A 22,324-nucleotide genomic window follows, 5' to 3' on the forward strand; every position below is an offset into this window, starting at 1 on the left:
ATCAAAAATGTTAAAAAGTTCAGTTATGTTCATGTGTGGCAACACTACTGTCTTGCTAGTGTTTTCATGAAATAAATCAATAAATGAATCAACTTTTTTACCATCGTTGGGGGTTGTTACTATGGTGACTGTGTTACAGTCACCAGCACATGCCTACCGCGTGTGGTCTGTGCAGTGTTTGTGGTTATTTTTTTCACTTTTGAAATTCAAAGTTATATTCTTCAGTGTAATATCTGATGATGTGAATGTCGTGAGAGCTTCTGGCTCACATGGGGCACTGCCAGAAAAACTGTCTGGCTTGATATATTTGTGTGTGTGACTAGCATTGCGTTGAATGATGGGGAGAGTGACGAGAGCTCTCTTGGACAGCCATGGATGGCTGAAGCATCACCAGGGATTGAACTTGAGATCTCCTGATGATGGGGCCAACGCTTAGACGGTTGCACCACTTGGGAGCCTCTGCTGTCAAATAATCTTGATCAGTTGTCCAGTCCTCTCTATAATCGTTCATTTTTGCAATATAGTTATACAGGTACTGAACCGTTTTATTCAAGAACCTACTGGAGCATTATTCTTATGTTTCCTAGACTTTCTTTGCACTGTTTCAGTCAGTGTGGGAGGAGTAGATTACTGAATTATATTCACCGCAATATTCACTTCATTCGTTTAGCCCTGGTACTTTGGTAAGCATCTATGTTTTTGTGAACAAAAGTCTCTGAAACAGTCAATATCTTGACTTGTGCTGTTAAAGCGTGTGCAAGCAAAGCCTTTCTCTTTCCCAGAAGGCAAGCGAAGCCTTCAGAGTCTTCATCACAAACTCTTGAAAGAGTTTGAAAGAGGTAGAAAGTTGCTGGCTACTGTCAAGAACTATAATAGCAAACTTTGTTGATTAATCACAGCAGCTCTACTGTTCACACAGATATGTTGATTCTCACAGTTCCCGTAGAAGACCACCTTTGGGAAATGTCAGTGCATATCTGTAGATTCAGACTGCGAAAGCTGACCTCTGCTTAACTCCAGACTAACTGTGATCACACTTAGGAAGAAACAAAACATGATTCCGACATCAGCAAGTTGATACATACAGCATCTGAGCGGCTATTCCTGAAGAACCATACAGGGAGAGCTGGATGTCCTAAAATGTACACTGTTCAATAGACAGCATTTTGAAGAGGCATTTAACTAGTGCAGCTCAACAGCCTCGCTTCTAGAACAGTCTTATCTATTGGTAAAATAAGTGTGGTATTAATGTAGAATATCACAACATCAAAAATGTTTTTAAAAATGTAAATGCTCTGCACCACAGGTGCTGCAGTTCCTCTCCACTTGGCTACGTGATTTGAGAGACAGCTTGATGGTGCTAGTCCTCACTGGCTAGAGGCTCTGCCAACCATGTAGACACAAACTGTAGTGAGTAGAGCACATTAGGCCTCCTGAATCAGCATCAGGATGTCCTAAAATGTACACTGTTCAATAGACAGCATTTGGAAGAGGCATTTAACTAGTGCAGCTCAACAGCCTCGCTTCTAGAACAGTCTTATCTATTGGTAAAATAAGTGTGGTATTAATGTAGAATATCACAACACCAAAAATGTTAAAAAGTTCAGTTATGTTCATGTGTGGCAACACTACTGTCTTGCTAGTGTTTGCATGAAATAAATCAATAAATGAATCAACATTTTTTACCATCGTTGGTTTGTTACTATGGTAACTGTGTTACAGTCACCAGCACATGCCTACCGCATGTAGTCTGTGCAGTGTTTGTGGTTATTTTTTTCACTTGTGAAATTCAAAGTTATGTTCTTTTCATTGTAACATCTGATGATGTGAATGTCATGAGAGCTTCTGGCTCACATGGGGCGCTGCCAGAAAAGTGTGTGTGTGTGTGTGTGTGTGTGTGTGTGTGTGTATATGTTAGCATCATCATTGTGTTGGTCCTCTGTTCACAGACGACATGAACTCACTTCACCGGTCTCTGTTGTCCGTTTGGTTGGCATAGCAATATTTAAGCCGGCCCCAGCAAAAACAAGTTTTAGCAAACTTCAGAACGATTAGTTTTTCCTCTGCTTCTTAACGTATGTTGGGGCATCTCCAAAATCAGCTCAGACATCTGAACTTTGCTTTTTTGGTGAGAAACAAAGATATTTTTCTCGCTTGAAGAAATTCTGCCATTTTTCTCTTTTTTACGTCAAGAACAACACAGTGAAATTTAAAGTTTAGCATCATCCTGCCTTATTTCCACCTTAAACAAATAAAAGTGACCGGCAAAGCAAACATTATCACTTTGGCCACATCTGCTCAGCTGCACGCGGCCATCGATGAGGCACAGAATGACACGATTTCCAACTGCAACGTGTTAACACAGCATTACCTGCTTCGCTGTTTCTTCGGCTGTATGAACGTAGCTGAGCTTGCTAGCTATGAGTGGCGGCTTCTACATACAGATAAAGTGAGCTAGATAAGCAGTTAATTGTGGTAAAGAAAACAGTTTAAAATGATGAAAACTAATTAGTTGGTTAATTAGCCTTTACCTGCTGTGGTGTTAAATGTTGGTTTAAATTTTCATTGCTTTTTTTTCTCTATGGTTTTGGTAGCTACAGTGAGATTAGGCTAGTTGGCTAGTTGACTAGGAAGCTAGTCGGCTAGTAGGCTAGTTATCTATTGGTGGTTGTCAACTTCAGTATACTCATATCTCAAAATAGCTACACCACAGTCACAGTTTTGGCAGTTATATTATATTATATTGTCACTGTTGGAAACAAAACCTTGTTTCTCTATAAAAGTAAACAGGAGAAGGAAAAACATGTAACTTTCAATGTAAGTTAATTTAACAAGATTTAATTCTGGACTGTGACAGTTTGTCCATTTGTCATGAAACTTTGGCACATTGTAAAGATCAGGTTGTATTTTTAAGAGAAACAAAGTAATGAATACTGAATACACTGCCCTAAATGCACTCATGAATGTGTTCCTTTACAATACATGAAAAAGTGATCTATGGAGAATACGTTTAGAAAACACATTGATAGAGTACACGGGAAACGTCTGCTGTAATTTCCATTTAATTCGCACTGTTTCACACTGTTTGTTTATGTAATTCTTCTTATGTTATTTTGGCTCTGATCACCTGCTTCAGTCCACTGCTGCTCCCGTAATCCCACTGCCCTTTCACGACCCAGTTGGCCATAACCCAATAACATCTTGCAAATTTGACTATAGTAGATGAGTAATTGTGTGCTTTTTATTTAATGATGTGAATATAACTTGCCACAGGTCACGTGCACAAGTCCAGTGCAAAGCTTATCACTCGACTGAGGAGACTGTTCAGTTCAGTCATCCCTCAAAAGAGTTTACTAACGCTCAGATTAATAACTGGCTCATCACCATGATTTATCAATCTACTCAGTCTTTAGTATGAACTAAAAGCCTTTTTTTGAGTTCTTCTTTAAAGTAGGTCTTTACATCCTGTGTGCTGATTTTAAAATGGTTATTTAACAAGACGAGCAGTGATGGTCTTTCTTTGAATGATGGTATATTTATTACCTGGATACAAGGTAGAGTTCAGACAGCAATGATACTTTCATAAAACAAGCAGTTTTTCTATTTGTCTTGTTTACGGATGTCTTATAAAATTTCATTTGAGCTCATCTTTATTTATAAAAAAAAAAAAAAGTAATCAGATTATGATACTTTAATATAGTAATCCTTTGGATTAGATTACAGATTACTCTTGTTAACATGTAATTATGAATCTATATCAGCTGATAAATACATCAATTGCTTGATAAATGGTCGAAATAATTGGCTTAATACTGGCATAATTAATAGAGACAGTCTATTTCCTTTGAAGTCCTAAACGTGGGCGTGCGAGGGTGTCCTGCACTGCTATCTCAAAGTGAGCTTTGTGTTTCAGTGCTTTTTTGAGGAAGTGGAGCCAGTGGAGTGGGAACGCTTTACCTGACAGCGCTGTCAGCACCTGTCGCAAACGTGCAGCACGCTTCACTCTGTAGCAGCGTTACTGCGACACCGAGGGGTGAATGCAGGACAAAAATGGGCCAACACTGTCATTCCCTCACACATACATGCTCACTTTTATCAAAAAAATATATATATCTTTCTTTTTATAGTAGAATTATCTTTAATTATTAAGTGGATTTGTAGAAATTAGAAGACGCGGAGCGCAGAGCTGACACTCTGTGTTATGGAAGACTCGTACTGTGCTGAGATGAGGAGGGTTTTAAAGCTTTCTCAATGTCAGCTTTTTTCTTTATGGCCCTTAAATGTCATGTTCAGACTTTTTCTCCATTAGATGGCCTTTTCTTTGGAGTTTGTCAGGCTAATTGATTTGACCCAGTTTTTCAGTCTAGCCTCTTGTTTTGTTCTTGCTGGTGTAAAAGCACAGTTGGATTTGCTACACAGGAAGTGGAAAACCAGCCACTTATGTCAGACTTTACCTTCTGTTCTCTGTTCTAGTGTCTGTGTCAAAAAATGCACTGAAAGGCAAGAATCAGAAATGATGCATTTTCCTTTTGTGCTGTGATGTGTTTCTGAGTGAAACACAGTATCAGAGAGGGTCTATGGGTAACTGAGTGCTTCCATAATAGGTGGGGGTGTTTATTGGTTTTATCATTGGTTAATCTTGTTTTTCCACCCACTGGTGCATGATGATGTAATCAAAAATAAGAAGGTGTTTTAGAGGTGAGCAAAAAGGAAAAACGAATGTTGGATAGTTCACTGTAGATGCCTTGTAGATGCTTATCTCGTTTATATTAAGATATATCTATTAGATTGAATTTTACCAAACCCTAAACTTAACCTCAACCCAAAGCCTAAACCTTTTCTAACCCTAATGCTCTTGAGAATGGTGAGTTTCACCAGATAGTTTGTTACTAACTTAAACTAAGGATCACCAATATGAATCTGTGGGCTGATACCGATATCCGATGTCTGCCAATATTGTTGCATAAACATTTATAAAATGTAAAATTGGGATCTACCTGGATTACAGAGTAGAATAACATCTAATTCTATAGGGTTATAAATGCAGTAATTTGAATAAAATGCTGTGATTATCACAGTAATCCAGCATCACCTAACTATTCTTCTGTTTTGGAGTGCAACAAATACATTATCAGACCTTGATTTGAAATATCAGCCAAATCTAAGCGAATCTAGAGAGACTGGCCAAATAAAATGAGTCTGAATTTTGCCTTTTAAATTATGATGATGACGATACGATGAATGATATGATGAATTGTGATTAATATGACCAGAGATGTGAGCCAAAGTGTAAAAAAGGTAGTGTAGTGTAAATAATGTCCGTTTTAATATTAAGTTGACTTTAAAGAGCCCATATAATGCAAAACTGAATCATCCTCACTTTTTTCTACTCAAAGACTATGATTTAGTATGTAAGCACTACTAAAATTTCAGAATAGTCCATTCAGTACACATATGGATACTGAGCTGCTAAAACGGCCTGTTTTGAGTTTTTGTGATGTGACCCAACGCATGCGTCTATCTATTCAGCCTTCAGCAGTTTAGCCCCACCCACTCCATATAAGGAGTGTTTCAGCCTGGACTGCTTTTTGAATGAGGTGCAATACGAGGCAGCCAGTCAGAACAGAGCTCATTTACATGCATCAGTCTTAAAGGCACAGTAACAGAAGCATCCTGGGGTTAAAAAGGGATTGGAAAATGGTCATGTAGAAATTAATTATGGTAGTTTTTGATACATAAACACAGTCATAATTATTGTAAACCATCATAATGTGCAGAGCCGCAGCACGGCAGAAGGAGGAGCAAACAGAGACCTTTTTCTCCCCCAAAAAGGTGAAAACTCATGTCGCTTCTGGCTTAGAGAAGGGAAAAATACTTAGTCTCATGAATACATGTATGTTTGCAGATACAAACTGAGTGTGAACGAAGTAACAGTCATGGAAGAAGCCATATTTAAGAACCTGGTTTTGTTTGAGAAACACCCTGGCAGACTGCTAATAGGCTAACAGGCTAATCCAGTAATATTTAGGCTTTAAATTGAAACATTATTAATATATATCTGTGTTGTGCTGTGTCTGATCCACTCAGACCAGCACAACACACACTAACACACCACCACCACATCAGTGTTACTGAGAATGACCCACCCCCCAAATAGTACCTGCTCTGTGAGGGTCCATGGGGGTCCTGACCACTGAAGAACAGGATAAAAAGGGGCTAACAAAGTATGCAGAGAAACAGACGGACTACAGTCTGTAACTGTAGAACTACAAAGTGCACCTATATAGTAAGTGGAGCTGATAAAATGGACAATGAGCGTAGAAACAAGGTCATAATGTTATGCCTGATCGGTGTATATTGGCTGCTGTTATATCACCCCTGGTTAAAGGGCCCAGATAGGAAGTGTCAGTTCAGAGCTCCAGAACTGCCACAGGTATTTCTGACTGCTGATCTTTGATGCTGACCTAATTTGTGATGTGAACTCATTGAAAGCGGCGTGTTTGTTTAAGGCCCGCTTTATTGGTGTAGAGCGCTCCGCAGCTGCTGCGTGAGTAGACGCTGCAGGTGGGGCTGAGACTGCAGGAGGATTAGAGAGGCTCTCAGCAGGCTGAGGGGAGGTGAGAGCTGCTCGAGAGATCAGGCTCCAAGCAGCAGAGCTGGAGTTTGGAAGCACTGCAGGGTTTGTGTGTGTGTGTGTGGGAGCTGAGAGGCTGTGCTGCTATGGTAATGATTCAGGCCTCAAAACTGTGCCACACGTTATTAGGGGCATAAAAATGCATGTAGTGAAGGTGGAGATTCAACTGCATCAATTAGAATAGATTAGTGTCGCATGATGTATCTTGATTTTTCAGTACTACAGCATGGTAAACAATCCAGAACTCAAGCTTTCTGTACTATCCATCGTTAACATTGTTTTCTGTCTGGAGGTGTATTGCCTGTGCTAATTAGCATATATAAATATAAATAAACATACAGGTGAAGAGTCTCATTGACTAACACCCTCAGAACATGCAGGCCATGTTGAAATCATTTAGTAATTTATTTGATTTTGTCTTAAAGGCACAGTAAAATGGACTTCAGGAGAGAAATAAATATACAGTCATAACTATTGTAAACAATTAATGCGCAGAGCCTCAGCACAGCAGAAGGAGGAGCAAACCGAGACCTTTTTCTCCCTCAAAAAGGTGGAAACTCATGTCGTATCTGGTATCTGAGAAGGAAAACATACTTAGTCTCATGAATACCGGTATGTTTAGTATTTTAGTGTTTGAAAAGCAGCTCAGCTGACAGCAAACGGGCTTTTCTGTTGATAAAATGAACCCAGAGATGTTAAGTAACCTATAACAATTTGAAAAATGTGAACATTTTTCTGTGCTCAGTCCAGTAAACATTGATGATTCAGAGAAGTAGAGTTGTGTTTGGTATTAAGCATTGTGATACCACACTTTATAGTCTTGATCCAATGAGGAAGGTCTGTCATTTTGCTGCCTAACAATGCCCAGTCTGAGAGCAGCACAGTCTCACCAGCACAGCAGCACCGCCTGGAGCAGTAGGGTTTAAGTGCCTTATCCAAGGGCACAACCAGGAATACCCAGTGGGATTGGAACACACAACCTTGGGCAAGCCCAAACTTTGCCAGCTAACATCTCTGAACATCAAATCTTAGGTGTCCGTGCAGTTTAACGAGAGTGGAGATATTTTTGGATGTCCTGAACTCAGTGAAAAAGTGAACTCAGCGGCCATGGCATCAGTGAACATGCGAAGATAGCTCACTTAGGAGCTTCAAAGAAAACAAATTAACTAACTAACTCACTCTTAAATCATGATGCCGTGAAGATCACAAGTTTTTTTTTCAATCCAGCAACAGATGCTCAACAGATGTGCAATAGACATCAGATACTGTATGTACGTGTGGTTGGAGCATTTGAGGCTGACAAAAACTGCCTGGTCGTTTGTTTATCTTAATTTGTCTTGTTTAAAAAAATCCAGAATATTTACAAATCTCCTTCAATCAGAAAAAGCACAGAAATCACAATTTCTTGCTGACTCATGTTTCAGGAAACCTGCAATAAACCACAAAATGACCCTTTATAATTCTCCTTTTATTCAGTGGTGCTGTAGCCTTTATGCTGTCACCGTGATGCAAAATACCATAAAACATTCAGGATTTGTCTCGAAGACCAGAGAGCAGCAAACGCCCACTAAAAGCTTCACTCTGAGTGCAGCACTAGTGTGTCGAGAGCTCCTCTAAATTGGGTCACAACCACGCACATACAGTGTATGTAGGCTACAGAACTGTAAATAGGGAGTAGCCTCATTTACACTCCAGAGAACCTTTAGTTCAAGAGTGTCTAATTATGGCATGTTTTCAAATAGTTGCCTTTTTTGTTTAGTAAATTCCAAAAGCTTTCTCCAGAATTCATTTACATTTCGAATAATGTAATCCTGCTGTTAAATGTCTGCTAAACATCATGCAGATGAATTTCTCAGAGTCAGTAATGGGCAATGGATTGATGGAGGGAGGGTTGGAGGAATGGAGAGAGAGAGATCGATAGACAGGTGAGTGGATAGGTAGTTGGATAGATGGGTAGATAGTTATTTGGATGGATTTCTAGATAATTAGAGAGATGGATGACTAGATACTGATAGATATGCTATACCAATAAGAGTCCTTGGGCAAGACTCCTAACACTACCTTTGTCTACCTGTGTAAAAATGATCAAGAGTTAAGGAAGAGAGTGTCTGCCAAATGCCATAAATGTAAATGTAAATGATAGATGAGTGGATGGATGGATAGATGGATGGATAGATAGATATAGGCGGAAGGTTAGATAGAGATGGACGGATAGGTAGATATAGGTGGAAGGCTAGATGGAGATGGACGGATAGGTAGATATAGGTGGAAGGCTAGATAGAGATGAATGGATAGGTAGATCAATGGGTTGATGGGTGCATGGATGGATGAACAGATGGATAGATAGAGATGTGGATGGTTGGATTGATGGACAGATAGATGTGTGGGTAGGTATTTGAATGGACAGCTAGTTAGGTAGAGGGATGAATGGATCAAAGAATGGATGGATAGATGAGCAGATATCCATTTGAATGGATCGAAACCTAGAGAGATGGATGGATGGATAGATAGATGGGTAGATAATTATTTGAATGGAGAGCTAGCTAGCTAGAGGGATGGATGGATGAATGGATGGAAGGATAGATGGATAGATAGGTAAATAGATATTTGGAAGGATAGCTCGGTAGCTAGAGGTATGGATGGATACAGGGGTAGATGCTGACTGTTGGTACCTCTGGTCACAATATGTCACTTTTTGGTGATCCAGGCAGATCCTGTGGCTCGGGTGCTGCTCACCTTGGAGGGTTTTGCCTTTTTCCCTTTTGTAGATCTAATTGCATCAATTCAGATTTTGTCAGAATTTGTTTACAGTAACGGCTGCAGTGGCTAATGTGGTGGAGTGGTGACTGTGGTGTCCCCCCTGACGAGCTGGTCCTCCTGATTAGTGTTGTTTGCAGTTGTTAAGGCCGTGCCCCCCAGTCCTCCGATGGACCAGTCCCTTTGGGATGTACTGAGACTCTTGCAGGTTTCAGCTGTTGTCTTATTGATATACACATTCCACTTGCTGAAATGATAAAACTTTATGAAATGGTAAGAATATAATGTGTTGGTGGAAAAACACAATGGTCACAGGACACTTTAGATTCAGTGCGTTTGAACTAAATGGCTTTGTATCATCTGAGCTGTGCTGTTCTTCATGTTAGGCGTTCACTCTGAAGACTGGCTCTGTACTGAGTCATTTTCTGCACCAGTGAGTCTGTCTGTTAAACGAGCTTCTCTCAGATTTGTATTGGTGGATCTGACCTAATGTCTCTGTGACTCTTCTTCGGGAAATGTGATTCCACGGGAGTGAACTGGGATGAATCACCGTCACTTCTTTTCACAGTTTACTGCGTATTGAAGCTTGTAACATGTCTATAAAATCTGGCAGCTGAGATTTAAAACAAACTGCAGCCAAATCAGCATCTATAAATCTGAAATTTGTAATCACTCAGTAGGTAGTACATCAGTTTAGTGTGCTATTGACTTATCCATGCTCTGGTCAAAAAATTAATACATGAAAAAATAAGTAAATGCACTCTATCTGTGCTAAAAGTGTGGTAGGGCTAAATAATATGGCGATATTTATTGTTATTGTGATTAAATTGCATCACAGCGTGTCAACATGTACTTTTTGGGCATATCAAGGATATCATCAGTACTTTTCATGGCAAAGAGAATAATCAGGCCTGTGTAACTGGGTTTAGTGCAGTATGTGAAATAGTATAAATAAATGATTGTTGTGAATAAAAAATATTTCAAAGATTAGATTTCAAACATCAGAAAAATGAAATATTGAGATGCGTATTGGCCCTTATTTATCAAATCTGATCGTAAATTAAGTGCACATAAATTTCAACAGTTTATTAGTTTCATCTTTGGCATTTCTATTTCATCAAACTCTTGTCTGGTAGGGTTGCCCAACAAATTTAAGCATTATAGTTTTAAGAATCTGCTTGATTTGCGGTTTGTTAGCCAACACTATGGTCAATATCATCTCTAATACCAATAATATGAATAGAAATAAATAAAAAAACAAAATAACAATAATACTAACAGTTTGTGCACATTGCAGTCCAAGATACAAAAGTGCAGGTATTTATTTTACATGTAGATTGGTATAAACAAGGGGTGTCTGGCACAGTCAGCTCAACCTGGCAGTAAAAAGTTGAATCAGGTGTGTTTGAATAAACTGTGCTGGACACTGGCCCCCCCAGGACCGGAGTTGCGCCACCACAATATAAACAGATGCTGCAACCGTTCCATGTTCCTTTTGAAGACATATTAAGCTGTGCTTTTATTTTATACTACTGACTCCGCCCATAAAATGATCGATGCAACACAGAGCTAGTGTAGAAGCATCTCATACAGTGCAAAGATACAGTGTTTAAATATGGTAAATTAGGAAAATCATCACACAACACCATCACATCATTCTACCATCTTAAAAAAAACTAAGATATTTTGTTTATTTTGTTTTATGCTTTACAGTGGTCGTAATTTTAACATTATAAAGTTTGGTCAGTAGAGGGGAGCAGTGCACTCACTGCTCCTCTTCAAACTCCGCCTACAAGCACAGCCACTGGCTCACGAGCTGCTGAATGCTGTCATTTTATTGGCTCCCTGCCGACGCATCTGCATGAATTAGGGTGTACTTTATGTAAATGATCTGCAGTTGAGCTGCTGGTAGGCTGGCGCTTGATTTCACGCACCGAAACTGATTCGTCATTTGTGCTTGGCTTGGTGCCTTTTTATTACCTTCAAACTGCCTAAAAACATTACCACAGTAAACAGTATTGTGGGAGGGGGTCTCAAGTGAGGTAAAAGATGGATAAAGCTTTTTTGCCATCTTATTCAAAATTGAATTTAAAAAAGATTAGTTCACTTACATCGTCACCAAAAAGGTGAACTCTGTGTACAGTTTTTATGGGTGCTTTCACACCTACCTTGTTTGGTCCGGACCTTCTGACTTTTCAGTTTGGTCAGAAAGAAAATGGAAGGTGTGAAAGCCGCCTCAGACCATGGTCCGGAACCAAAGGACCAAAATTTGGTCCGACTAAAAGAAGTGGTCTCGGTCGAGATGAAACTAAACCATGGTTTGGTTCGTTTGCAGTGTGAAAACACTTTTTGGATGGTTCAGACTTTTGGACCAATTACAGGACGTTAAGGCAGGTTATCGTCACCTATTAAACAATAGAAGAAGAAAAAGAACTGGAAGAGAATTAAAAATGAGCTGGAAACTATATATTAAACTGTAATTTGGTCTGACGAAAAAGTCAACTTGGAAAAAAAACACATAAAAATGCTGAAATTTGTACCTTACTTTCGAAGCAGATGAAAGAGAGAGGATTTTACAGGACAGCAGTGCCACCTGAAACTCAAGAGATTGCAGCAGCAGTACATAAAGGTCGTATAGTGGCAATGAAATTAATCTGTACATTCATTTTTCCCTGATCAAACAGAAAAGGCTTCCCACCGAACTGACAGCACGCCAATGTCAGGCGCACGCTACAAACAAATCAGTGTCAAATACAGGGGGACGCAGCCCACATAGGTGATGACAGGATGTAGGCTTGCCTTGAAAAGCTCTTTAGTTTGCTCGCAAAGTTGCAATGTGGAATCAAAACTGGATCAAACGTATACAGCGTAACAAAAAACATGCGCCGTGGTTTGGGCCTTGGTCCAGACTTTCAGGTTTAAAAACGCCCTAAGGCATCATTAAATAAATGTCAAACCATCTTTCTAACAGTTAATTAATATCGAACAGTGCTGCAAACTAGGAGAGAGGTGCTAGTTAGCATCTGCTTTAGCTTAGCTAGTATGACAACAGCTCTTTTCACAACCTAACGTATTCAGTTCTGGCTAACTGAAGTGCTGATACAAGTTCAGATGATATTGATTGAAGTCTGAGGGAATGAAGTTGAGCAGCTGGTGTTGAAGGGACAGGAAAGCAAAGTTAAACCCGTTCTGTGGTGTCTGGGATGTAGCTTGATCGGCTAACGTAACGTTAGCTTAGCGAGCAGGCTACAGACCCGAACAGTGCCACACACCACAGTACAGGTTTGATTCTGACTAATTGCTGCTGAAGTTTAGAAGATCAAAACTAATGTCTGAGTCAAGTGAGTGACAGAAAAGAAGAAAGAAAAATCTGTTCTGTGGTGTCTGGTAGCGTTTTAAGGTAGCTGGCCAACTGTGCCACACAGCACAGGCTCAGTTCCAGCTAACTGATGCCAAAAAGACACCTGTTTAGAGGATACCTGACAGCGCAAGGTAGAGTGACGGAGTAAAAGCACAAACCGATCATGTTCTGCGCTGTGTGTATCCATCACTGAGCTACTATCATGCTTAAGGCCACCACACACCGTCCAATAATTCCAAACCATTGTTTTTTAAAGGACGTACACACAGTCCGGCGCTCAGCGACTCCGAGCACTGTTCAGTTTCTCAGCGGCCTCATTTTTTTGGCCTTCTAGAAAGCTCTGCGCTGTGGGTTCTGCTTTGCCGTTCTGATATCCTTGGCTGTAACTTTAATGTTTGAGGGTCCCAGTTTGGTCTCTGAGGAGATTAGTCCAGATGCTAACTCAAGAACATGGCTCCCTGTTCTGTCTGCAGCCCAATGAATTACATAACATGTCATAATGCACCATATAGGGCTGTAGCTGGTGGCGTTATGTCATAAACCTCTCGCAAGCTACATTTTTAATGTTTGGCCCGGCTGAAAAGACCGGAATTGGGGGAATGATATGGTTTTAGCATGTCTTGTGCAGTTTGCTCTGAATCACATGCTCTGATTCACTGAGTGACATTTTGCTTCTGGGCACATCTGCCTAGCAGGCATTTACATTCAGCGTCCTGCTCCTCGTGGGGATTAGAGATGGTGAGAATTCATTCATTTCCATTATTCAGATGATTTTGAAGAACCTGTCATGATGGGAAATTCACATGAACTGAGATTCACTTAAGCTGCGAATTCCACCCTGACACCATCTGTGAAAATAGCCAGCAAGGGTGGTCTGTAGATTTGTCGGTAACTTATAGGGCTTGACCAATATGGACATTTTTGTGGCAAATCCTGATGCTGATATGGGGCTAAAAGTTCTGATGACCGATTATATCGGCTTTTTTTGGTATCAGTTATATTGTTATCTGTTATATCTGCTATATTTTTATACTCCACAGGTATTAGTTAAACAGTGCTTCACTGCATGTAAGTTCTTAATTGTTGCACTTCTTAAACTCAAATAAACCTTGATAAAATTATCTCTTCATTAGGAGATATTTTTGTGTTGTAACTTTTTTTTATTTTTTAAAGTTATGTTTTACAAGTTTTTGTCGTTTTATTGTAGTGTTTTGTATTCAAATTTGCCAGGTCAGCCTTTATTATTGTGATATAATTACATTTTTACCAACTAAATTGAAAAAATATATACTATCCTTAAAAGAAACATCATCGATATCAATGTCTGTTAACTTTTTTAAATCCACAATGCGTAAAAACCAGCTTCATTTAGACTTCCTGTTCCTTCTGAAAGCCTGAGTAGACTGATAAATCAATGTGATGATCAGTTATTAATCTGTGCTACTGAGCTCTGCTAAAGCCTGAGTAGACTGGTAAATCAATGTGATGATCAGTTATTGATCTCAGTGTTACTGAGCTCTGCTAAAGCCTGAGTAGACTGATAAATCAATGTGATGATCAGTTATTAATCTCAGTGTTACTGAGCTCTGCTAAAGCCTGAGTAGACTGATAAATCAATGTGATGATCAGTTATTAATCTCAGTGTTACTGAGCTCTGCTAAAGCCTGAGTAGACTGATAAATCAATGTGATGATTCTTTCTTGTATTCTTTCTTGTTTTCTTTCTTTCTTGTTTTCTTTCTTTCTTTCTTTCTTTCTTTCTTTCTTTCTTTCTTTCACCTGCAATGACCTGCTAATTAGCATGCTCCAGTACTTCTTAGCATTAGCATTATTGCTAGGGCTGGGCATTATCACAATATGCTATCAATAATGTAAATTGTCATAATATGCCTTTCAGGGCGTGTTGTTGATATTGATATTGGATTTAGTGCAGCACAGTATGTGAATTGTTTTTGATAGTATTTTTTTGTGGGAGCCCTGGCGGTTTTTATTTATTTATTTATTTATTTGGTCTGTTCCTAAATCAAACATCATGATAAGTATATTATATTGTGAAAATAGTTTCAAGTATTATAACCCATAATACGGTAATATATTACTACATTACTACGTTTTGGCCGTATTGCCCACTCCTGCTTGTAGCTCCAGTCAAAACTAAAGAAACAAACTTCAGACACCAAACATGTCTCGGCTGATTGACTACATCTTTTGTCGTAGGGGAAAAACTGCAAATTAAAATTTTTCACCAAAATGTTCTTTAAACTCTAGTTTTGTGTGGCTAAAATGAACCAGTGCTGCTCTGCACTCTCCTCAGCCTCCTGCACGGGGCTGTGCTAGAGGGAAAATGTGGGTTTCAGAAAGGCTCAAATCTCCGCTTTCAGCCTGAAGTTTGCTGCTGGTTTGCTCTTCCTCAGGGTCGCCCGCAGTGAGCACTGATAGGCGACCACGTCCAACTTCAAAGCCTTCTCTTGAAAAGCCATTTCCACTCTGCTGCAAACGGCTGCGCGGTGGAAGCAATTGGTAAACATCCCTCCTCTTAAACCCCCAGCAGCTCGCTCAGACTGCGGCCCGCAGAGAGCGAGGCCTCGCCGGACGAGTGAAGTGGTGACATGTCGTCTGGAAGGCTTGTGCTGACGTCTCTTATGGATGAATCATAAAGATTAAACCCCCCAGAACGTGGCAGAGTTGAAAGTAACAGGAGTAATGAGAGTCCCTGTAGAACAGAAGGTAACAAGTCGGTGGAGTTCAGCGTTCAGCCAGATTTCTCAGGAGAGCAATAACACTGGTGGCGAAAGCACCGACGCTGCTAGTGAAGAGGAAAATGGCTCAGCTAATTACAGCAGCATTGAGAGGCTGATGAGAACCAGCCGTCCACAGTGAAGGACCTGGAAGAGTATCCAGACATTATAGACACTAACAAATGAGAAAGAGTGAATGAGAGAGAGACATAGGGAGGGAGAGAGAGAGTGAATGAGAGAGAGAGATAGGGAGGGAGAGAGAGAGTGAATGAGAGAGAGAGATAGGGAGAGAGAGAGTGAATGAGAGAGAGATAGGGAGAGAGAGAGTGAAAGAGAGATAGAGAGAGAGAGAGAGAGAGAGAAAGAGAGGGGGGGGAGGCTGGGTGGGGAGGGATGAAGCGTGCGAGAGAAAGAGAGGTGAGTTAGAAAGAAAGGGTGAGAGAAAAAAAATGAGAAGGAGAGGGAGCAGGGGAGAAAGAAAAAAGGAAAGGGAGCAAAAGAATGGAGAAAGAAAGAGCGAGAAAAGAGAGAGAGAAATAAAGAAAGAACAATAAGGAGAAAGGAAGAGGGAAAGAAAGAGAGAGAGGGGAAAAAAGATGAGTGAGAGAGAAGGAAGGAGCGAGAAAGAATGAGAAGGAGCGAGGGACAAAGAAAAAGGGAAAGAGAGCAAAAGAATGGAGAAAGGAAGAGAGAGAGAGAAAGAAAAAAGAGAGAAATAAAAAGGAACAAGAGAACAAAGAGAGAAGGAGAAAGAAAGGGGTAAACAGGGTGGGGGGCAGGGAGAAGAGCGAGAGAGGAAGAAAGAGACTCACTGACACCATTCTGTACTGTTCAGGTTTTGGTTAAGGTTATAGTTAGGATTAGGGCCAGGGTGAGGGTTAGGATTAGGTTTTGGTTTGAGGTTATAGTTAGGATTAGGGCCAGGGTGAGGGTTAGGATTAGGTTTTTGGTTGAGATTAAGGTTAGGATTAGGTTTTGGTTTGAGGTTATAGTTAGGATTAGAGCCAGGGTGAGGGTTAGGATTAGGTTTTTGGTTGAGATTAAGGTTAGGATTAGGTTTTGGTTTGAGGTTATAGTTAGGATTAGAGCCAGGGTGAGGGTTAGGATTAGGTTTTTGGTTGAGATTAAGGTTAGGATTAGGTTTTGGTTTGAGGTTATAGTTAGGATTAGAGCCAGGGTGAGGGTTAGGATTAGGTTTTTGGTTGAGATTAAGGTTAGGATTAGGTTTTGGTTTGAGGTTATAGTTAGGATTAGAGCCAGGGTGAGGGTTAGGATTAGGTTTTGGTTTGAGGTTATAGTTAGGATTAGAGCCAGGGTGAGGGTTAGGATTAGGTTTTTGGTTTGAGGTTAAGGTTAGGGTTAGTATTAGGGCCAGAGTGAGGGTTAGGACTAGGTTTTGGGTTGACGTTAAAGCTAGGATAACTATTAGGATCAGGGTTTGGGTTAAGGATTATGTTCAGTGTTGAGATTAAGGTTAGGGTTAGTATTAGGGCCAGGGTGAGGGTTCGGGTTTGGTTTTGTTTTGAGGTTAGGGTTAGGATTAGAGTCAGGGTGAAGGTTAAGATTAGGTTTTGTGTAATTGAAGTACCATATACAGTTGAATTCCTTCATATCAATAAAACATTACTTAATGTAAGTAATGTATCAACAGCACATCCACAGGATATTTACTTCAGTGTGTTCAGATGCTGCATTACTGCTACTTCACTGATACGTTCTTGATGTGTTACTGATACTCAATTAAGAGTTTATTAATCATCTACAAAGGGCCACTCAAAGTGTTACCAAGTTCTGAATCGTTAAATATCTCAGTCTGCTGAACTGCTCATCTCTCTCATGAGGGTGAGTGTTTACATGGCAGTGTGCCTTTTCCCAGGTGAAACTCTAGGGTCATGGTCTCCTCATGTGCATCCTGCACCTACACGTGCACGAGCTTGTACTCTTTCACGTGCACGTTTGCGTATCTCACATGCACATCACGTGCACGCTCATGCGCCACTCCTCCTCTCTCTGATCATCTCCGCGTCCTCAGCCGTGCTGTTGAAGCAGCATCCTCCAGCCTGCAGGGGAGGACCGTGCATGGCAAGCAGAAGTGCTAATGCTCTTTCACATTCTTAATTGGTTCCTTTGCAGGGGCAGATTCTGAAATTACTAATGCGACAAACTGCCTCGTTTCAGAGAGCAGTGGGGGGGTGGTGGTGGTGGTGGTGGGGGGAGAAAAGTTAAGTCCCTCAACTGTTACGGTCTAAAAATAGCAGAGCGGTGCTGCTGGGACTTGGCTGCTGCAATCTGAGGCGTTACTGTAAGAACTGTGCTCACTGCAGCACCGGCTGACTTTTATCTTTTCCATTCTACTGAAATAAAATGAAATCGTAATGAAACGCGCTGACTGCCGTACAGTCATAGAGTGGAAGGGTCGTGTAGGGTCTTACTGTTCTAGATCTGACAGTTAGCAGGCCTGGATGCAAAAGGAACTGAGCTTTATTTGGGCCTGAGATTTTGTCCCAAACCTGAAAACGGCCCCTAAATGTTCTCTCAGAGTTCGATCCAAACCACATCAAGTTTTGCGGTCAAAACTGACCGAAGCCTGAGAAAATTCTGGCTGAAACTGACTCGAACTGGCCCAACATCACCCAAACTGCTGAATTAAGCCTTATATTCCTAATGATAGTGGTGGTTAAATTACCCTGTACCGATAATAATAGCCTTATTTTAGATGGTGCATGGATGAAAATGTAAAAAGAACTGTATAAAATAATGACACAGTTGAATACCAACGTTTACACATTATGCAAATTTAGTGCATAATTATGATATACTGGGGAAAAAAAAATATATATATATATAAATATGTAGTACATCTGTTTCTCTGCATGCTTTGTTAGCCCCCTTTTACCCTGTTCTTCAGTGGTCAGGACCCCCATGGACCCTCACAGAGCAGGTACTATTTGAGTGGTGGATCATTCTCAGCACTGCAGTATCACTGATGGTGGTGGTGTGTTAGTGTGTGTTGTGCTGGTCTGAGTGGATCAGACACAGCAGTGCTGCTGGAGTTTTTAAACACCTCAGTGTCACAGCTGGACTGAGAATAGTCCACCAACCAAAAATATCCAGCCAACAGCGTCCTGTGGGCAGCGTCCTGTGACCACTGATGAAGGACTGGAGGACGACCAACACAAACTGTGCAGCAGCAGATGAGCTATCATCTCTGACTTTACATCTACAAGGTAGACTGACAAGGTAGGAGTGTCTAATAGAGTGGACAGTGAGTGGACACAGTGTTTAAAAACTCCAGCAGCACTGCTGTGTCTGATCCACTCGTACCAGCGCAACACACGCTAACACACCAGTAACACTTCAGTGTTAATGCAGTGCTGAGAATGATCTACCACCCAAGTAGTCCATGGGGGTCCTAACCACTGTAGAGCAGGGTAAAAGGGGGCTAACAAAGTATGCAGAGAAACAGATGGACTACAGTCTGTAACTGTAGAACTACAAAGTGCACTTATATAGTAAGTGGAGCTGATAAAATGGACAGTGAGTGTAGAAACAAGGAGGTGGTCATAATGTTATGCCTGATCAGTGTGTATATAAAACAAAATTTAAAACAAAAATATATAAAATATTGTGATACATATTGCGTATCGTGAACATGTCTTGATATATCATGATATAACGCTGTTGCCATGTCGGCCACCTTTAGTAACAGTAGAACAGTTCAGATTACTGAACTCTCTGTGGAGAGCGAGATGGAAGTAACAGTTCTGTGTGTTACATTGCAGCGTGTGTTAATCGGCACCTCAGAACTGGGTTCTACAAAGCAGATGCTGTTGAAGATGCTGTATGTAAATGAGCTCTGAGCAAATGACAGTTTAAAAATTCTGAGCTGTGAACCTCCTGATCATTCTGACATGCTTGTGATGAGTGTGGGTGTTTTAATGAATCAGGATGTTTGCATGAAGTAATGAATGTAAGTAGGTCAACAAACCTACAGTTGTATGCAAAAGTTTGGGCACCCCTGGTCAAATGACATTTAGAAGTCCTGGTGTACAAAAAACAGGATTAAATGTGTGATTTAACACTGAAGCAACTAGACTTTAGATAAAGGTTGAACTGGAGTTGATTAACCGTCATGTTTCAGTCTGTTTTGAATTGGATGATGAGTCATCATTGTTTCAGTGTTTCTTTGCTGTCTGGGTCGTGTCTCATCTCACTGCACAGCCAGTGTTTCGCTGAATTGTTAGAATGTATATTTTCTCCATCTTCCTGTTATGGAACTCAACAAATATCTAAGTAGTGATTTCTGTATTCAAATGCCGGCACCTTGAACAGGAGCACTATAGTCACCATGTCATTTAAATGAGCAAAAGCTTGTGGACACCAGACTATCACACCTATATGAGCTTGTTGAAGATCTTGTGGGAATTTTGACCATTCGGTCAAAAGAGCATTTATGAGGTCAGGCACTGGTGTTGGACAAGAAGGCCTGGCTCAACCAACCATCTCAAACCATCAAGTTCATCTCAACGGTGTTCGGTTGGGTTGAGGTCAGGGTTCTGTTCAGGCCACTGGAGTTCCTCCACACCAAACTCATCAAACCATGTCTTTATGGAGCTCACTTTGGGCACAGGGGCTCGGTCATGCTGGAACAGGAAAGGCTCTTCCCCAGACTGCTGCCACAAAGTTGGAAGCTTTACTTGTCTAAAATGGCTTTGGATGCTGTAGCATTAACATTACACTGGAACTAAAGGGGCCCAAAACCCTGAAAAGCAGCCCCAGCCCATTATCCCACCTCCACCAAACTTTACTGTTTCCACTATGTGTTCTGGTAGGTAGTGTTCTCCTGCCAAACCAAGACTCGTCCATCAGACTCCCAGATAGTGAAGCGTGATTCAACACTCCAGAGAACACGTTCCACTGCTCCAGAGTCCAGTGGTGGCGTGCTTTACACCACTCCAGCTGACGCTTGGCATTGCACATAGTGGTCTTAGGCTTTTTATGCATGATGCACTTCAACACTCGGCTGCCCCGCTCTGAGTTTGTGTGGTCAGCTGGTTTATGGCTGAGCTGTTGTTGCTCTTAGTCGCTTCCATTTCACCATAATAGCACTTACAGTTGACCGAATCAAATCTAGCAGGGCAAAAACTTCACAAACTGACTTGGGGTAAAGGTGGCCCCCTATGACTAAGCCACATCACTGAACTCTTCAGTATGACCAGTTCTACTGCCAGTGTTTGTCTATTGAGATTGCAAGGCTATGTGCTTGATTTTACATACCTTTTAGCAGTGGGTGTGGCTAAAACACCTGAACTCAGTAATTAGGAGGGGTGTTCACATAGTGTGTACTGTGCAGCCAGTAAAGAGCTAGTAGTAACCGTTCTGTTTGTTTGTGTCCACAGCTCTGGAGAGGGAGATGTCTGCAAGGCACACCAGAGAGGACCTGATAAAGCGAGGAGTTCTGAAGGAGATCTTTGAGAAAGGTGAGTGTTCTGATTGTCAAATATGATTGTCGGTTCGCAACTGTAATTTTTACTCAATATGAATTATTGTAAATAATAAGAATATTGCAGGGCTGCAGACGAGTTTCCCAGCATTTAGTAGAAGGTTTGTTGGTTTCTGTTAAAGGAGAATTCCAGCAATTATTTTTATTTTTTTGAAAATATCTGCATCATTTGACCACTGACATAAAAACAGTTCAGAGTGGTTTGATGTGAATTGGTTCATTTTAGAGAAAACAAACTCGGATCTCTTTACAGTGGTGCTGATAGGAACCAGGGGTCACCATGTCTGCAACACTAATATAGACATTTTATTTACTGTCCTGAACAACCAGTGAACCAACACATCATGAGTTTTATATAGAATGTTGATGGTAAAATAGTGAATACTGAACTAGATCAAACTCTATTCCCTCAGTGTGTGTGTGTGTGTGTGTGTGTGTGTGTGTATATATATATATATATATATATATATATATATATATATATATATATATATATATATTATATATATATATATATGTATATAATGATCTGCATGAATCCAAGGCATTCATTGTAGTAGATAGAGATAGTAATAAAGATGGTAATAAACTAAATATATGCAAAAAATCATAATTTCTAGGGTGCTTTCTGTTGGGATTAGGGTTAGGGTCTGTCTTAAATCCCAATCCCTTGTTTTTTTGATTTCTTGTAAAGTGAAGTTGAAAGATTTAGATTTATCATGAGTTTAATTTTAAAATAAAAAACTTGATTCCTGCTCTACTATGTTTTCATGTCACTACTGAAACAGTTTTAGTCCATAGGTGGAGCCTTATTTGAGCCACACCTCTCCATTTTAGAGCAGGAAGTGAGACTGCATCCCTGTCCATCATGGTTAGATCCCATTGTTTTGAAGTAAAATCTGAAAATCAGTGTGGAACATTAAGAATTGTCACCACTGAAACACATTATTTTCTGCAGTTAAGCAAACTTTTTGTGTTTTTAATGAAATTATAATGATTTTATGTGTGTACAGCTCTTCAAATCTGTGTTTGCTGGTCATGTACTGGCTAGCATTTTTGAGTTCTGCTCTAAATGAGAAATCCTTAATGTTTTAATAGTGTCATTACAGTATTAGTGGCTCATTTGAAACGAAATAGCAGCACCAGTATGAGCGCTCTCTCGTTTTGTAAAGTAGTTGTCGGCACTTTTGAAGACTCCAGGACAGCTGGTGTTATTTTTAGATCAGTGGTCACAGAGCTGCACGCTGAGACTCCATTGTTTTCTGCTATAAAAGCAATTGCTGTGTAACCACTGCATGACAGAAGGCACTAAATATAGCTTGGAATAATTTA

The 22,324-nt window shown here is 40.4% G+C and overlaps 1 protein-coding gene across 1 annotated transcript in view; it reads left to right on the plus strand.

Annotated features, from left to right (window-relative positions):
• Positions 1-22,324, plus strand: part of LOC118826685 (phosphatase and actin regulator 1-like) — a 120,125-nt gene that overhangs the window by 59,325 nt on the left and 38,476 nt on the right. The window contains exon 3 of the mRNA XM_036597716.1: positions 20,889-20,969. Coding sequence (XP_036453609.1) covers positions 20,889-20,969 — 81 coding nt within the window. The remainder of the gene's footprint in view (positions 1-20,888; positions 20,970-22,324) is intronic.

Source organism: Colossoma macropomum, unplaced genomic scaffold, assembly GCF_904425465.1.
Source record: "Colossoma macropomum unplaced genomic scaffold, Colossoma_macropomum, whole genome shotgun sequence".
NCBI classification, from domain to species: Eukaryota; Metazoa; Chordata; class Actinopteri; order Characiformes; family Serrasalmidae; genus Colossoma; species Colossoma macropomum.